Source organism: Botryllus schlosseri, chromosome 16 (genome assembly GCF_051294905.1).
Source record: "Botryllus schlosseri isolate E-star chromosome 16, Bs_hap1, whole genome shotgun sequence".
NCBI classification, from domain to species: Eukaryota; Metazoa; Chordata; class Ascidiacea; order Stolidobranchia; family Styelidae; genus Botryllus; species Botryllus schlosseri.
The window spans coordinates 9334550-9352938 of NC_137251.1; the positions used below are offsets into that span (position 1 = coordinate 9334550).

The following is an 18389-nucleotide window of genomic DNA, read 5'->3' on the forward strand; positions in this document are numbered from 1 at the left end:
ATTCGAAATCTCATGCCAGTGACATCATATTTGGTGATACGATTGCTCATATACAATGCTCTTTCCAATTCTCTACTAGTGACGAGTGTCAGCCGAAAATATTCTTGTTTATTTCAATATGAATATATCATTCTATTGTATAGTAATTGTTGTGTTGAGTATGAGTACCGAAACAATATTGATCAATAAAACGTGTTTCTACAGATCAGCAATATACAGTATCAATAATCTAGTTTCAAGCAAGCATGAGTTCTATAGGAACTGGTTATGACTTGAGTGCCGATCAATTCTCTCCCGACGGAAGAATATTCCAAGTGGAATACGCTCAAAAAGCCGTGGAAAACAGCAGTACTGCGATCGCAATCAAATGCAAAGATGGCGTAGTCTTGGCCGTGGAGAAACTGGTTGTCTCAAGTTTACATGAAGACGATTCCAACATGAGGATATTCAACATTGACAAACACATCGGAATCGCAATTGCAGGATTACTGGCAGACGCAAGACACATCGTGGAAATCGCACGGGACGAAGCTGCAAATTACAGAAGTGAATTTTGTGCCCCGATTCCTCTAAAATATCTCACTCGTAGGGTCGCAATGTATATACATTTATACACACTATATGGTGCGTACCGACCATTCGGAGCTAGCGTACTGCTGTCATCAATGCTAGATGAGCCGGAGTTGTACATGATTGACCCATCAGGATTGTCGTGTGGATACAACGGCTGCGCAATCGGCAAAGCCAAGCAGGGAGCCAAAACAGAAATAGAAAAAATCGATTTCTCTAACATTACGTGTAAAGAAGCTATCAAGGAAGCTGCAAAGATTATTTACATCGTTCATGACGAAGTCAAAGACAAAGATTTTGAACTACAACTAAGCTGGGTGGGGAACGACTCTGGTAAGAAACATTCGTTGGTTCCGGAAGATTTACAAAAACAGGCGGAAGATTATGCCAAACAATCGATGGAGGACAGCGATTCGGATGAAGATTAAAATCACACTTATCATTCGATAGACGTTTGTACAGCACCATCTACAAGATGTTGGCCGGTTCAGATTGATGGCTGCTATTTTGTAGATTCAAAAAATCTTAAATACATGTTGAAACTTGTAATTTTCTCATTTATGATACTCCATTTGATACAGATTTCACGAATTAGTGGTCCAGCAGTTGGTAAGTCTTTCGACCGAGCAAGATAGTGTAATGGTGATGCGTCCGGCTACTTGATCGGTAGGTCGTGGGTTCGATCCCCGGCCGGGTCAGACGAAAGACTCGAAAACTGGTATCCACGGCTATCCTGCTTGGCGCTCAGCATCCATGGATAGCATGGAGGAGAAAAAAAAACGGGTGCAGACTAGATGACTTTACGGTCGTATCACATATCCGTCTTCGAAAGCATCTCGATGGTGCAGACGAAAACGAATATCCCCCTTCTCTCTCTCTCTCTATGCCTTAATTTCAATGAGATGTCATATTACCAGAGGTGGTCAGTAACGAAGTAGCCTACTTCTACTTTTTGGAACTACTCAAGTAGTTTTCCACTTCTTGTAATTACTCAAGTAGATATGATTTTCTCTACTCCTACTTCATAATATTTTGCGGTCTACTTACTTACTTTCGCTATTTTCAGTTCGTCAAGTAGAAGTAGTTTAATCCCCCATTACGAATGATAGCTTGAGGAATTTCGGGACTGTTGTCACGGAGTACCAACATTGAAATTCAATAAAAGTCAAGTGAAATCAAGAACCTTTGTTGCGCTTTGCGCACAGTAGTTATGGAGTGGCAAATATGGTTTCACGTAAGTATAAATGAATATAATTTAGTTACCGGATTGCTTGGTTCCGCTTACGCCGCATTGTCGCCCATATCAAATATTTCATCACAGTAATTATGGCCCACCATAGCGTTTGAAACTACCGTTTCGCAATCTAGCAATTACATATCCTATCGTAATCTAGCAGCCCATGACATGTCTTGCTAATCCGGAAAATCCGGCTGTTTTGAACGTTACACCTGTTTTAGCAGAACACCTTTGAAGCTTTATGGACAAAAGAAATGAAATAAATTTTACTCTTTTTAGAAGTGGTATTTGTATTTCACTTTCAATTCCAAGTGTCATACATTGAGTTCTAATTACTTTCTGTTCTTTTGTCTGCAGAACATGCATGTTGAAGCATAAAAGATAGTAGTTCCAGTAATGCGGAATGCCTCTATTTTCCGAAAATAAAGCTACATCAAATATAAATTTTACGATCCACAATATTTGTTATTAACGTATACTAATCGCGGAAAGTGTTGAAACCGCATACGATACAACTTCTCCGTATTCCACTTTGCCTAAACCTGGGGCCAGACTTGAACAACTAGATAATTCTAGTTGTCTAATTTCACTAAATTAGAGCAAAATGCCAGTAATCTAATTCTAATCTGATTCGTGAAAAGTTCTTATATTCGAATTCTAACCTAATTTGTGAAATGTTTCAACACCCGAAAGTTAATTCTAATCTAATTTATTGTTATCCGGAAAATGCCTCTTTGTCCGCGGCATTTATAACGAGTTTACAAGGACATCCCCCTCGCGCAGTGAAATCCAGTGTCAAGCCGCCATCGCATTACTTACACCGTATATTCCTAGTTGTGACAAAAAATATCCATGTTAGCATAGTGGCTTGTAGTCTGCGAACAACCTTCTAGTTTCGATCACAAAAAGAACAGCAACAAAGGAAACAGATAGTTAACACAGGCTTGTTCACTTTTATGCTCTCAACTACATCCAGAAAATAGAGGATATTTGCTTCAGATCTAACCAACGAAACTATATTAGACGATGGAGTGGAAATATATCTCGCAGCAGAGCGTGAGAGTATGGACTGTGATGTTTTGAGTTACTGGGAAAGAGAAAATCGTTTTCCTCTTCTCAAGGCTGTTGTTCGAGAACTCGTAGGGATGACTGCAAAATCGGCTCCGCTGGAAGGAGTTTTCAGCCATGCAGGAGAACTTTATAGTGCAGGGGTCGCCAACTCAAAACGCGTCGCGAGCCACTTTTCAAATTTCGTTGAGGCGGTGGGGCGCAAGAATACAATATCGAGACGAAATAGGCCACACTGTTGAGCAACCACGTTAAAACATTACGGTAGTAGGCTACAATGCGCTGCTCACTAACATGAGCGATAGGCACGGTTAACACAAAAGAAGTAATATTTTATTATAGAAGTACAAATACAACAACAGATATCATGATCATAAACGGGCCGCGTGTCGGTGACCCCTGGTATATAGTGCAAAACGAGTCAAGCTGGGTGTACTGTACACGTTAACCATTTTAATGCTTATCGTAAAGCAATGTGTTTTGATATGAACCGAACTTGATTTTTGCTGTAGCCTATTTCTTTGCCATTCACAATTTTATTCAATTCCGACGTTGTTGCTAATTCAGTAATTCGCTAATTCTAATCTAATTTGCAATAATCTGTATAGCTCTAATTCTAACTTTAATCTAATCTGGAAAAATTGTGTAGCTCTAATTCTAATTTTAATCTAATTTGGAAACAACTGTTTAGTCAGGGGTGGGCAATTATTTTCCTCCGCGGGTCAAATGAGAAGTAGAAAATACGTTGGCGGGCCGAGTGAAAATTTTACCTATCTTTTCCAGCGTATTTTATTTTTAAATTACATTGTTTTTGATGCTGCTCAGTGAATGTGTTGATTTTAGGGAATCAATGTTAAGCATGATACCTTTTCAACTCTATTTAAACCCCTATCCACGTTCTGCTATTAAGACACTAAAACAGTGGTTTTGAAACTTTTTTGGGCACGCTTTCATTTATGATAGTGAAAAATTTCGTCCCCCTATCATGATATCGCAAAATATTAAAAATAGCAACGCGATTTCTAGCAATACCAACAGTTTATTGTCTCGGTCGCTGCCTTCCGAGCAGTGTTGACCTCAAATAGCCTTCATGTTGAGCGAAGCTTGCAGTTTTTTTGAAATTCGCCCTCCCTTGACCGAGTGTTTCGTGTTTTTGCTATAATTAAAATCCTTATATTCTCGACGACATGCTCTGCAAAAACTATAAGGACGGGTTTCCTCCTAACTCCAGTATACAAATATTTAGTGCTTTAACCTTCTTTGAATTTCAGCTTTCGGCTTAATTTTTTGACATGCCCGTTCATCTTTTATGGGTTATAGACATGATGAGTCATATAGTAATCGCGAGCACTGATTGACTTGTTTTACGAATTAGCGATTTGGAAACGTCCCACGTAGCAATTGGAAACACATATCGTATAATGCGTAATGCGACAATGGTAGCAAAGAAGGTTTGACCTAAACTATTTGAAAAGAGTAATTTCTTATGACTTTAATTCCTACTCATACTTTGCCACATTGCCTTCATTTTGAATCTGATTTGTGCATGCGTAGCCAGCGTAATCCTGGCATATTAATGAACAAGCTTCGAAGTAAACGAATTTCCTGTTTAGTTGATACAGCTTATGGTTTTAGTCCGCGCGTCAACATTTGAAAAGCAGGTTTTATGTAATGAATTCCAAACAACCTTTCGCGGGCCGCATTTGGCCCGCGGGCCGCACTTTGCCCAGGTCTGGTTTAGCTGTAATTCTAATTCTAATCTAATTTAGAAAAGCATAAAATTTTTTTCTAGTTGTCCAAGTCTGCCTAGGGCCTCATAATATGGGGTAGGGCGCCACGCCATGATGATATTCTCTAAAACGGGGTCTTCTAGTAAACAAGGGTTAGTATTGCATTTTCATATCAATACTATAATTTGCATCCCATGATGCGAAAGAATGCTCATTCTGTCGAATATTGATACCTTCTGGGATGCATCAATACCACAAGCTCTCGGTACTATACGCCTAGCTCAATTTGCAGCTTTTGACAGCCCATGCTAACGGATTATAAGACTGTTTTCAAAACTACTTACTTGAGTAGATTTAAAGTCAGTAAATTCGACTTCTACTTGAAGTAGTTTCAGGTTGCTTCTGGAAGAAGTACTTCTACTCGTACTGGAGTAGATTTTTTTCGTCGCTACTTCTACTTGAGTAGGTTTCTTGGCTACTTTGACCACCTCTGCATATTACCAGATATAAGCATCACCACCATAGCTAGGTTACACAGAGTCACGCATTTGATGGTAGGCTGGTGTAACTCCAAACAAGTCAAGGTTCACTCAGTGTAGTTCAAAGTGGAAATCTGATGTGAGAAGGTCCCGCTGCTACGCTTGTTTCGTGAAAAAATATCCAGTTTAAATGTAACACTCTACTGTCTCTTGCAATTTGCTTGATGACTCATTGTCAGCAATTTTTTCCATCAGTCGTTATAATTGCAGGCATGCGGACAAAATCTATATTTTCATCTGCCCAAGACACAATCAAATGGAATGATGGATGGAGGATATTTTTGAAACGATCAATTTTGAGCAGTGGTTCTCAAACTGGGGGACGTGAAAGCATCTGAAGGAGGCGCGACGCTGCGGTCAACTGAATTTTTTTTAATGCGCGATCTAACTCCAATTTATAGTTTTTGTTCAGTGTATAATCCGAATTTCATTTTTAAGAACTCTGTCATCAACAGTCATAACCTCCCATGCCATCAAACTATCCGTTGGGATTACTAGCATTCTGGTTGCATTTTGTGGTATGACGATAGGGGGGCGCGAAATTATTCACTATCATAAAGGGGGGTGTGTCTAAAAAAGTTTGATAACCACTGATTTAGAGCGTGGAATTTGACCTGCCTTCGAACATCCTACAGAGCCAACGAGCCCTAATGATATTGTCGGTATTGAAGTAGATGTTCAGTTTTGCTGAGAACTAGCATGACTGGAATTGAGACTTGCTATTCTCTCAATAATACTATAGGTCAGACTGTTCTGAGTCAAGTGTACCTGTTTGATGCTGGTGTGATCAGACTAGATGACCTTCACGGTCTTATCGATCATTCCTATCTAATACCGAATACTGTGCACGCATATTTTCTGTACCACCATCACTGCCGTTTGTTATGTATTTTGGTTCGATGAAAATAAAGACTCTCTCTCTCTCTCTCTCTCTCAGTGGTTCTCGGCCTCACGGCACCCTTTCAAAGGGAAAAACAGTTCACGACACCCTATAATGCTGGGGTATCCGGAGTGGCGTAGGGGTACGTTGCATCGCTGCAACGCAAATGGGGGCAGGTTCAAGTCCGATTCCGGAATCCCTTATCAAGTGTTGCAGGTTTATCTATGCTCGGCCCAGCCTTGCGTAAGCTGTGTCTCACAAAGAGTCTGGAGCGAGAGTGGGCTGTGCTACTGGACATATCAGAAATAATAATAGCCAATATTGGTCTGGTGTAAAATGAACATAGATGGCCAAGGTTTGGCAAGACGATGAGTAAAAAAAGAAGCAGAAAAGGTTATCAACCTGCGTCATGTCCCTGTCCCTGTTATCAACCTGCGTCATGCCGCCGGGTGACTAGAAAAATGGTCAACACCTACGGCAAAACCTCAACATCACGGCTCAATCGCCGGAATGATGACCTTTTGCTTAGATATCATCTTTTCAAGTATGTGGGTGAGTTAGCGCACCACCACTATTGACTGTGGAGCCGCGTGGACGCCCCGGTTTCGTTCCTGGAAGTTGTAAAGTTCCGTAGCGTCGAAGAGTTGCCTGATAATTTCCTTTAGTATTTACGGTGGCACCACTATCATATATAAGTAAAGAATTGGTCACCGTAAATACTATTTCATTCATAATCCAAATTTTTCGACGGCAATAACTCCGCTTCCACTGGTTGGAATGGAACCAAATTTGGTGAACGTCGTTTCTATAGACAACCTAACACTTTCATGGGGTGAACAGAAAATTTTCAAATATTTTGTTAGTTATTTTTATATAGTAAATAGAAACTTTCTTCTCCTGTAGCAACGCGGCTACTGGTGGAATTGAACCAAATTTGGTGTGTAGGCTTAAATTAGGTAACTCAACAGTTTTATCAAGTAGCCAGTACGATTTGAGTAAAAAGTCATTTTTGAAGACCCCTAGTGTCAATGCTAGTGAATGAGCACTGAGCTCTATTTTTCCAATTGGCAGCTGTCGGGCAATGTACTATGAGCTACCGAAGCACGATTTAACCCAGGCAATCTACTAGCCCAGTTTCAACTACCCTGATCAGGTATCTTACTACATATATGATATTCGTATATCAATCCTATGAACTTGACCGCTCAGTGACAATCCCTCTAAATTTGCGTTCCACCAATGTGCCTCTACAACGGTGTGATGGACATGGCAAGATTACGTAACTGACCAAATTAGTCCCATACTGTACTTCCCCAGTTGGATATCACAAATGCTACAACGGATTTTGTAAAATCGAAATCACATTTCGACCATCCAAAAGTATTACTAACATAATTTGGAGGCGTAAATGCATACAGCTAATAGCAACACCATCAGAAACTTACACAGATAAGGAGCCTTGAGCAAGTCTCGACGAGACTATGTCAAACAAACGAAATACGTGGTCTGCGCTATGTCTATTTCGCTTCAAGAGAAATCGCTCTTACGCTTAGCATTGATTACATCACATCTTCGTTTGGACTGAAGCGAGAAGGCATGTAATATTGAATAAACACGCATACGATTGCACATGAATATTGAAAAAAAATTCAGTCACTTTAATATATATTACATATATCACCAGGGGTGTTGCCAGCATAAAAATTGAATGATGTGAGCAAATTACAGCCACGAAATGATGCCAAATTTATGTATTACGACGGGAGGAACAGAACTGACGTGGAAATTCATGGTTGTAACTAGAGGATGCGACCCGTGGCTACACCCCTGAGTACGGATTTTCCATATTATTTAGTGGAACAGATACAAGACGAAGTTAACAAGCAGGCATTCATTGAATTTTACTTGGAAATACGTTCCTACTTGGAAATACGTTCCAAACTATCCATTGATAGCAATATTGCATAGCAACGAACATTCACGATATCTTGCGATGGGCGGGAACTGCAATTGACAATATCAGAGAGATTATTAATATCAAAAAGAACAAGAGATGCATCGAAACGAAGCATGATAATTAATCGTGGAACACAACAGAAATCCAAGTGTCAAACAAAATTGGAAAGAGAATTTAACATTCATCATATCTGAAGGTAGAGGCAGGAAGGCATGTGGCCGTTTTAGTGAAATACCAGGAAATAGCCAATTCCTGGCAACAAACCCGAGTCGGCGTGGTTCGTCGTAACTACATTGGGCTCAAAATAACACTCAATCTCGCCGGTAGATTCGTGATGCCGAGAACAGATATACAGTAGGAGTGCCCCAATGAAACTTGAATCCGAGTAAATTGAAAGAAGTCGCAAAACACAGAGTAACAGAGCACCATACTATACAATTTCTTTCTACTGACGTCAATAATACTTTGGCTCTGATCCAAAATTGCTGCTTCTGAAAATATGGTATTGAATTTTCTATAATTATGGGATGCAACAGCCAAACAGTGTCATCATATAGATGTGGATAATAGAACAACAATACAGGCATCCCAAGACTTCAATACAAATTAATTAGACTGTGTGGCAGCAATGCCATCAATATATTCTACATAATTTTTGTGAAAATGAGCGAGTAAAAAGTGTACTAAAATTGTCGCTTTAAAATCGCAGAATAAAAAGGAATATCGTAATGGCGAAATCGAGTTAATTGGAAAAACAGCGCGGTATTACAACCTCCAGGCTACATTAATGGCAATGTTCATTGACATCGACAATCACAGCCTTCCTCCATCCGAATGCAAAGTAACCAACACACGCTCCAAGAAGTATCGCTATCGCCAAGTATCCGTTATACGTCATGAAAATGAGCATGAGGGCGTAACTAATCGTCACTTGTACAAGATGCAAACAGGATTGCAGCAGATGCGACCACGAACATATTGTAGACCTGAAGAAGAAACGTTCTCATGACAAAATAGAAAATTAGTGATCGACTTAATAGGTGGCACAGACGTAATACTGGAAAACTAGAAATTGATCGATTCAGAAACCTCACATAAATCCTACTTTTGCATGTTAGGGTTGTTCATGAATTAATTTTTCTTCCCAATTCTACCGGTTATTTGGTTGTTAGGTTGACTGAAAAATCGCTGCACACCAAATTAATAGTGGGAATAGCGGTGGGAAATTTTATAATTGATAATTATAGAACTGCGCACCGTCAATGCTATTTCAAATCAAAATTTTGAACACTGGTCAATAACTTCGCTTACCAGTTGGAATTGAGCCAAATTTGTTATGCAACGTTTTTTTTTTGGAAACAAAACAATTTCATAGGGTTGCCAGTATACATTGTAAAAAAAAATCAATTTTTCAATACCGTATTATTTAAAAAATTTGAACTAATAGTACAGGTTGGAATTGAGCCAAATTTGGTGTGCAGAGTTTTCTTAGTAGAATTTGAAGAAAATTTATCTCGGAACAACCCCATTCTACGTACAAGACTAATTTGCTTTAATAAGATCATCAGATTATCTCCACCCGATTCTACAGGCGGCGATTCTATTTCTGGTCAGTAGTCCTATGTTCGTCACAGGAAAAATCAATATGCATCAGAACTGAGCGATTGAGAAGCAGGTGTTTAGGCGTACGTCGCGTCATACTCGCGGCTACTTCCTCCAATATTGCCAACACAAGATTTAATTCAAAGTGCCTCCTGATTTGGCACGCAACGTTTATCTCAACACGACAAGTCACATTTGATTACACCGATGGAAATCTCAAATTTAAAACCTATGCTACAGCGATATGTCAGATAGATATATCACACATAAACGGCAATTTTAAACCAATTAAATCTGACGAACCCCTTATTGAAATGAAATCATTATTGGCAGTGTGAAACCAACAGAGCAATTAGAGAGGATTCCAGTTGTCACAAGGTAGTATCGCTCGCAGCCAATTAGCGCTCAGTTGAAAATCTATGTAGGGGCTATGAAATACAACCACATAATTTTATACACTCGTCATTAGATTCGATGAATCAATATTTATAGCATTACCCTTGTTTCGTAGTGATCGTAGCAGAGTCCACCAACTGCCCCGTGGAGTAGGTGACACCGTTTTGCCGTGCTCTGGTTTTCATCGTTGATCTTTGAAGCAAAACCTCCCTCAACACTTTCAAACCTTCATATAACGCAGCCAGCAAAAACACCCCAATACAAGCTCCTGCCATTTCTTTGAATACAGAAAATCGAGGATATTACCATTAATGTACATAATTGTGTGACAGATTATCACAGGAAGAGAAACATCGAAAGATATCATCGGAAGCTTTGTGATAGAAGTCTGAAATATTTATGTTGTTAGTTGTTACATATTGACATTTGATCCATACAGGGAATGCATGGCAGGAATGTCAGCATTGAAACAAAAAGATAGAAGTGTAATCCCATGTCAACAAGGAAAAGATATATAGAGAAAGATAGATAATGCATTGTAGATGTAGTCGAAGAATTTGCACAGAGGGCAAACAGTCAGACAAAGAGTTTGATAGTAGAAAGAGCTGTGAGGATTACCGAATAGCGCTGCAAATAGATGCAATCGCGGTGCAATATTCCGCAAACGTGTGGTACAGAATGGCGGCTGAATCAATATCACAGATAGAAACGATAAAAACCAATCCAATCTACTTCAAAATTTGAAAAAGGAAAGGTAACAAATAAATGTTTGAGTAAAAGCGCAAGTAGTGTAAACATAAAAGCATTCCAGTTGGTAATGTAAGCAGACAAAAACTATCGGAATACTCGGAAAACAGAAGAACTTCGACATACTCTGGCATACGGTGGGGTTGTGCCTAATTCTATACACTGAATATATAGTGATATGCGAGAATGTAATTCTAAAATATTCCACTCCTATGTCCTTGCATCCATCACAATGAATCGAAGATGCGATATTGAAAAAGTTATTTTTAATTTATTTGAATAATTATCCAACAACGGGAGAAGTGGTCGAATACTATGTCCAGGTTAAAGCAAGTGGCAATGTATCAATAATTCACAATTTTGAAAACCATAAAGAATTGAATTTGCAAAATATGCTCCAGTGACTTCTACATTGCAAAGCCAATGTTTACACACATGCTACCCATCCGTGACCATCATCGATCCTGTGCAAAGCGGGATTGAATGGAAATTTACCAAATACACTGTGAATGTCCAAAGTGTGCAGAGCAATAATGGTCAATAATGGTCAAGCGATTTTATTGGACTTCCTAGTTTGTTTACGCTGAGTAATGTACTTGTCTCGTGAGGAAGCGAAGAAATATGTCTGCATGGTTACAGCCTTACAGTTATGGTAAAGGAGGTCAGACGGCTGAAATTCAGGTTCAAAGTTTTTTTTAAATCACATCATAATTTACAGTACCTGGTATTCACATTTTCTACAGACAAATCATTGAACCGATATCCAGATTTGCAACCCTATCTTATGATTGGACTATCCTTGATTTACATCGCAGTCACATTTTGCGCATCTATCTGTAGGCTAGTTATCTATAAACAGAGTCAGAAATGGTTGTTATAATTTCTACTCACCGCCGCCGTTGGTAATAACCCAGGACTGGAAGAGAACGGTGACGTTGGTGACGCCTAAGTAGAAATACATGTGCATCATCTAGAAAGGAAATGATTACTATTGTAATATCTTTGACACTTTGTAATAACATAATCTCAAGGTGTAACGATCGGAATAGGAACTTTCAGAGATATAGGCAATGATGCTTTATAATTCAGAAATATGCATCAAATGTGACAGTGGGTTTTCGCATAAATTGTATAGGTAGGCCTACTCGATTATCACGTCTGGTCTAGACAAAATCTAGAAAAGTGATGTATGGGACTCGTTTATAGGACTATTTAAATACTGGTAGGCTAAAGTTGGAACTAGAAAAGTCATTAAAACAATGTTTTTGCTTAACAATGCGTCAATTTTCAAATTCATGCAGTGAAAGAATTGTACTGAAAAGATTTCCTTCGTACTTAATTATTTTACTGATCTTTAAGGAGCATTCGAAACTTATCAATGAACCAATTGCTTTCTATTTGACAAAATAAGACATCAGAACTACTCAGAACAGAAAGATTAATGCCTAGATCTTCGAAATTGAAGGTGTGTTATTCAGGAGCCGATAAGCTGTAATTTCTTCTCGCCCAAGCAGTCAACACTCCGGAAATGGCAATTCTCACTAGCATCGAATCAAGATAAACAATTATTCATGCTCATTACATAATAGTCGATAGTCTTCTTAGGGTAGATCAAAATATTCACAGGACGGATCAAAATGGAGCCCAATATCAAAATTGTAATCCAGTGTAATAGGCCACCAGTCGGGCTATTACCCAAATATAATGAAGTGTTTAAAGTTCATTATGAAGTTGAAGATTAACATAGGATTGCTTCAGACAGCAAATATTGAAGAATAACACCATATGGTAATCTGGGTTCTTATTATCTAACATCAAATCACAAGTGCTTCGAAATTTTCTTTGTTGCGTAATTTTTTCCCGTGTCATACACCTGCCCTGCTGAACCATATACAAACTTATGACTCCTGAGTACATAAATTGCAGAGGTGATTTACTGTAATTTGACGCAAGTGGTACACACTAAACTAAATAGAATAGATAAAATATACGCGTACAGTACATTACTTAAAATACATATGGAATAATGCCATACACTGTTCTGGTTCCTATTTCTATGACATTAAAAATATCACTGCAATGTGATTACTTCATCATAAACAAAATGTGACACCTATATTGTCAAAAACGAGAATATTAAGATCCTATAAAATTTTACCTTCGGGATTGTAATAAATACAAATCTTAGTGTCGAAGTGAGTGATCATTGGATACATGAATAACTAGTCATCGAAACTACTACAGGTCTACAGTTATTCTTTCAGTCACACACGTTGAGAGAATCATATTAGTTGGACATCATTTTGTGCTGGTCTACTGATGCACTGATGCCAGTAGATATAAAAATCACAAGATAGTGAAGATACGTACGATTCACGAACGTGCTTCACATTACAATATTGATGGTGGTAATCGTGGTATCAACATATCATTGCTTAATTTTTGTCCAGGATATGGCACTACGTAAAGCTGTATTGTTCTTTACAGTTAACGGAATTCTGTTTGCAAAATAAAATGGACCAATGACTAATATAACAAGGCTCCATAACACACAATTCAGAATGATAGCACAAGCTGATGCTTCAGATTATAGTTCTTGGTGACAAAACACACAACTGTGAATGACGTAGGTCATCTTAATATAAAGGTTATTCACCTTGGTGACAGTACATATCTAATTCTACAAAATGGGTACCAGTTGGACCATTTATGAGCAATGATATTTTCATGAATAACAAAAAAACATTATCCTGAAAGCATTATCACAGTTCAATGCCCAAAATAAATGATACCTACAATTGGTAGGCTACATATCCCACTGGATAAAAGGTCGCAGCTTTTGAACTTGCTCTGAAGCACAAAATCACCAGTGACAACTATTGCTTACTGAACCAGAGGTAGCTTACAATGTAAGTAAATTTACAACTGATGCTTACATTTTGATCGGTGCAAAGTCTGAAATTGACATCGAAATCATATGCCTGCTTGCAAAACGACAGAAAGGCGACACCTACTTTCATAGGAAATGACACATTATCGTTTAGAACAGGGCATCCTCTATCTAGCCATATTGATAGCGAGGTAATACCTCACATATGTTGAAATACCACTGGGAATTTGGCATGAACAACGAATCCCCAAAATCACTTTCATTCAATATCCTCTCCTCAGTGCCCACTATCCAGGAGATGAATGCTACGATAGCCAGAAGTAGCTTGACAAATTATATTCCACCAATTAAAAATTATTTACACGATGACCACAACTATTGGAGAACTTTCAATGATATTGAGGTAAACACACATAGCTTTGTAATTACCGTCAATGAATCACCAGCAAAAATGAATGGAAAACTGTAGGGATTGTGTGTGTGAGTAATGTGACTGTGCAACTCCAAGGAGTCCTTAATGAGACAGTATACTACTCCTTGATACACATTATGTTGTATTAGCAATGATATATGTATTAGGACAGTTTGATTCATTTCACATGAATGAAAAACTATTTCCGCAGAGGAAGGCGAATTGCCAATGAACAATGTTGAAGAGTCCTTACAAGTTGGGTAGGGGACATCGTAAAGAACAGGAAGGTAGCTATTCAATAATTGGGAATAATTATGAATAAATTATACAAAGTTTTCTTTCTGGTGTTGGAATTCGTGTCTGTCTCCATTCGTTCCAAATGAGTAGTTTTGACTGAATTCTGCTATAACGCTATCGTTCCTGCTTCAAAAGAACATTCACACAGGAAATTTGGTCCGGTAAGGTATACCATCGCATCCAACATATATTGACATTTAAAAGTAAATGATTGAGATTACATGCAGTCGACAACCCTGTGACTTAATGTGAAATTGCAATCGCCAATCACATACTAGTAATCATCATAATGTATAATGATACTGAATTCATGCTAACTCAAAAAAGGTCTACCATAGACTATAAGATATCATCAACAGATAAATTGGTGTTAAAAATAGTGATATGATCGCGCTGGGAAAAAAAAGACTTCATACGAGGGCTACGAAGTGAACAATCGTCGTATGATGAAATGAGCAAATAAGGCATATCGAACATTTATCTAACAGAGCTTTTCCTACACAAAGTAGCACAAATGGGCTGTATGTAGGCTATTGCTGCACTTTGACGTAATACGAACAGTCATGCCAATATTTGTCAACACAAAACAAAGTGCGTTTTCGCAGGTAGTAAACAAGTCTACGTGATGGGACAGTCGTCTAACTAATCATTGAAACAAATCATAAAAATAAATGCAATAACATTCTCATCACACAGTTACCACACCAGATTGTCAACAGCAATCACCGGCAACAAACGCATGCATAAATTAGTACGGTGCACAGTATTGTTATCATCTTATGCTATATTTCCGAGTTGATAAGATGGACAAATAACAATGAGAACAGTGTCATATGGTTGAAAATGATATCAAGAAATTAGCGGAGACTTTTTACTATATAATGTAGGCCTCGGCTACTAGTGGGCCCAACATACATACCAAAACAATTATAATTAGGCTACATAATTACACAATTATAATCATCCAGTATTCCGTATTTATTCCATAGTGATATTTGGTAATTTGAATCAACGGTTATTCTAGTGTGCAATTAACTGGTTCACAATTTTTATTAGTGACTAGGGATACCCTCTGTCCTATTCTTTTTCAATAAAACTAAAATGTCCTCGTAGGACGCTCACTCAAATGACCGCTTTCTACGCAATCCGTCCTCTCTTTTTGTTCAGAGTGTTAAGAGACTATACAGAGACGACTCAAAAAGGTCAACCAAAAGGAAACTGTCTGTGGAACCCCGAGATAACCTACCTGGTGACCAGCATTATCCGCATAAATTTCCCCTATTTATTGATGTTACCGTAACTTGAAAAAAGTGTCCTCTTTTTTTAACTTTAAAATATGATAACCCTATGGTGACCACTGACCATAACCATATATTGACATTGAAATCATCTCATAAATTTCATTACATTTTACGGCAAAATTAGTTGAAGCAAACACTATATCCTACCGAATGCCCAGAGTCCCCGTGATCCATGTCGTCATGGTTGTGCATGGTCGAATTCCCCATGTCGTGGTCATGCATGGTTGAATTCCCCATTTCATGGTGATGCATGGTTGAATTCATCATGTGATGGTCATGATTCATGGTAGAGTTTGTCATGTCCATTGCAGCAGTCACTCCTGCCATCATTTCGTCCATGGTTCAAGTCAATATAAATCTGAACTAACCCTAGGCTCTTTCAATCCGTCAGCTGTCAATTATGGTACAAAAATTGTATTAGGTAATTGAATAACAAAATCGATAATTACAATCAAACACAGTGTTAGCGTTGTTAATCCGTTCAAACTTAATCCATAAAAGCACATACAAAGATTGGAAAGTGTGTCATATCTGTAGTTGGGTAGTTTGTGCACCAAGGTTTATTCTCTTGCAATAACAATATTCCGGCAAAGTGATGAAGATAACGCAGAAAATGGGTATTTCCACAAGTTAAATTCAAATGTGGTATCGGTGTGCACGTACACAAAGGTATGGTGTGTTACGGCCACACAGTAACATGCCCAAATAATGACGCTGTTCATTAAATGCATCACTTTGCTATTTTGTTCATTACACACTTCGACTACCACTAGGCTTTTGTCTCACCATTTACGGGGGCCAGCATCATATCATGACAAAAAGTGTTGCCGAATGTACGGGGGAAAAGAACCTAGGAAGCCAGTACCCTAAAACAGAGCGTCATGCTCATTTAATTCATCGCACAGGTCTAGATTGAGTTGTATAAGGAATGTTGATAAAGCATGGATCACAAAATGCTATGACGGACAGGCATTGAAAACTAAATCAAATGTAAGCAGCAACAGTTGCGATACACAATTGATTCACCCCAAACTACATATTGCATTCCATTTCGCATAATGCAGGGAGGGATGATTACATCACAACGAACACAGCTACATCAAAATACAATTCAGGCATTAATAATGTTTGTGTCCAAAAATAAGAAAGCACGGTCCAATAATTGAGATATCAACGCAGCCTGAGGAATATATATGAACCTGAATGATCAGACTAGTCTAGATGGACAACATCATGTACCTGTATATGAAAGAAGACACAGATTGAATAAAAGCATGTATATATATGTGTCAACTGTGAACAGTGGCTATACCTGTTTTTCCATACTTTAACCAGAATCTATAATCCATTCAATTTCAATATACTTCTCTAAACAGCACTTGCACTACCATATATGTTAAATTCAAAACATTCAATAACGAATTCTCCTGACAGGTGATAAAACTAGCCATTAACACCGACATCAATTGGGAACACTGTCAAAACATTGTCATAGCAGTTAGCACTCTAAAGATATAACAATTTTTATAATGTTGCAATGACTATTTCAAGGTCGAAGTACCAACAACAGTTTTCTATACAGCTGGCAGTTTACATGGTTCTTCAATCTTCAGTTCTCACTTTCAGATGCTCAGAGTTGTGTTCAGCCAATGATGATGCGTGCTAACAACATTATAAAAAACAAAAAAGAATTACGAATATCAAACATTTCAAACTTCAAACAATATCTGGATCATTTGTCTGGCGATAGATAGAGTTACCACGGACGCTTCTGCTGGATTCACTGTCCCCGATTAAAGGTCTGAAGGTATCTTTGCGTTTCACACTTGAATTGTTTCGGGTCTTGTCTTTACAGCACGGTAGAAAGTTTGCAGATTTCATTCCCTTGTAGAGTTTGTACAGTACCACAAATCCCATTACAATGCTCAAACATATTACGGCAATTAGATACGGCTTCATTGGTTGAGATGATGACTCAGACTCAAATGTTTGAGAGTCGTTCATTCCGGTATTTATATACAGAGATTCAGTTGAAGAATCCATGACAGTGAATATTGAATAAATAAAGTAGATCTTCGAACGTCTAAAACTAATAAAACCTGAAGATAACACAGATCATAGACCTGAAGTAACGCATAAACACGAAGCGAATGAACAAAATACAGGAGTGCGAGAGAGATTGGATGCCAGTAAATTCGGCCCTCGGTAAATTCGGCCAGTGAATTCGGCCCATGACCTCGGTAAATTCGGCCCTCCGAGAATATTGTATTAAAATGTATTTCCAACCGTTAACATGAATTAATTACATAATTATACTATTATTATGTGATATGGATGTCAGGGTATGCGTAGATCGCATAATCGTGGGAGATGGCGCGGATATTCACGGGGCCGAATTTACCGATGGCTGAATTTACTCGGTAAATTCGTCCCCCGGAGAATTTTGTATAAAAATGTATTACCAACAATTAATGTGAATGAATTACATATTTATTTTATTATCGAGTGATTTGAAGGTCAGGGTATGCGTATATCGTACAGTCACGGGAGATAACGCGGATATTTACGGGGCCGAATTTACTGACCACCGAATTCAATCGGTAAATTCGGCCCTCGGAGAATTTTGTGTAAAATTGTATTACCAATTATTAATGTGAATTATATTACATAATTATATTATTGTCAAGTGATTAGGAGCTTAGGGTTAGGATAAGGGGTTAGGATTAGGGTTAGGATTAGGGTTAGGTTAGGGTTATGATTAAG

At 38.3% G+C, this 18389-nt stretch overlaps 2 protein-coding genes across 2 annotated transcripts; one reads left to right on the plus strand and one right to left on the minus strand.

Annotated features, from left to right (window-relative positions):
• Nucleotides 1-171: 171 nt before the first annotated feature.
• On the plus strand, nucleotides 172-1119 carry LOC145459096 (proteasome subunit alpha type-3-like). Its single transcript, XM_080337692.1, has one exon. The coding sequence runs from the start codon at nucleotides 246-248 to the stop codon at nucleotides 996-998; it is 753 nt and encodes a 250-aa protein (XP_080193818.1). The 5' UTR covers nucleotides 172-245; the 3' UTR covers nucleotides 999-1119.
• A 6248-nt stretch (nucleotides 1120-7367) lies between these two features.
• On the minus strand, nucleotides 7368-17785 carry LOC145458470 (high affinity copper uptake protein 1-like). Its single transcript, XM_080336844.1, has 4 exons — nucleotides 15774-17785; nucleotides 11618-11696; nucleotides 10082-10256; nucleotides 7368-8967 (listed from the first exon to the last, which is right to left on the minus strand). The coding sequence occupies exons 1-4, from the start codon at nucleotides 15963-15965 to the stop codon at nucleotides 8766-8768; spliced, it is 648 nt and encodes a 215-aa protein (XP_080192970.1). The 5' UTR covers nucleotides 15966-17785; the 3' UTR covers nucleotides 7368-8765.
• Nucleotides 17786-18389: the final 604 nt, after the last annotated feature.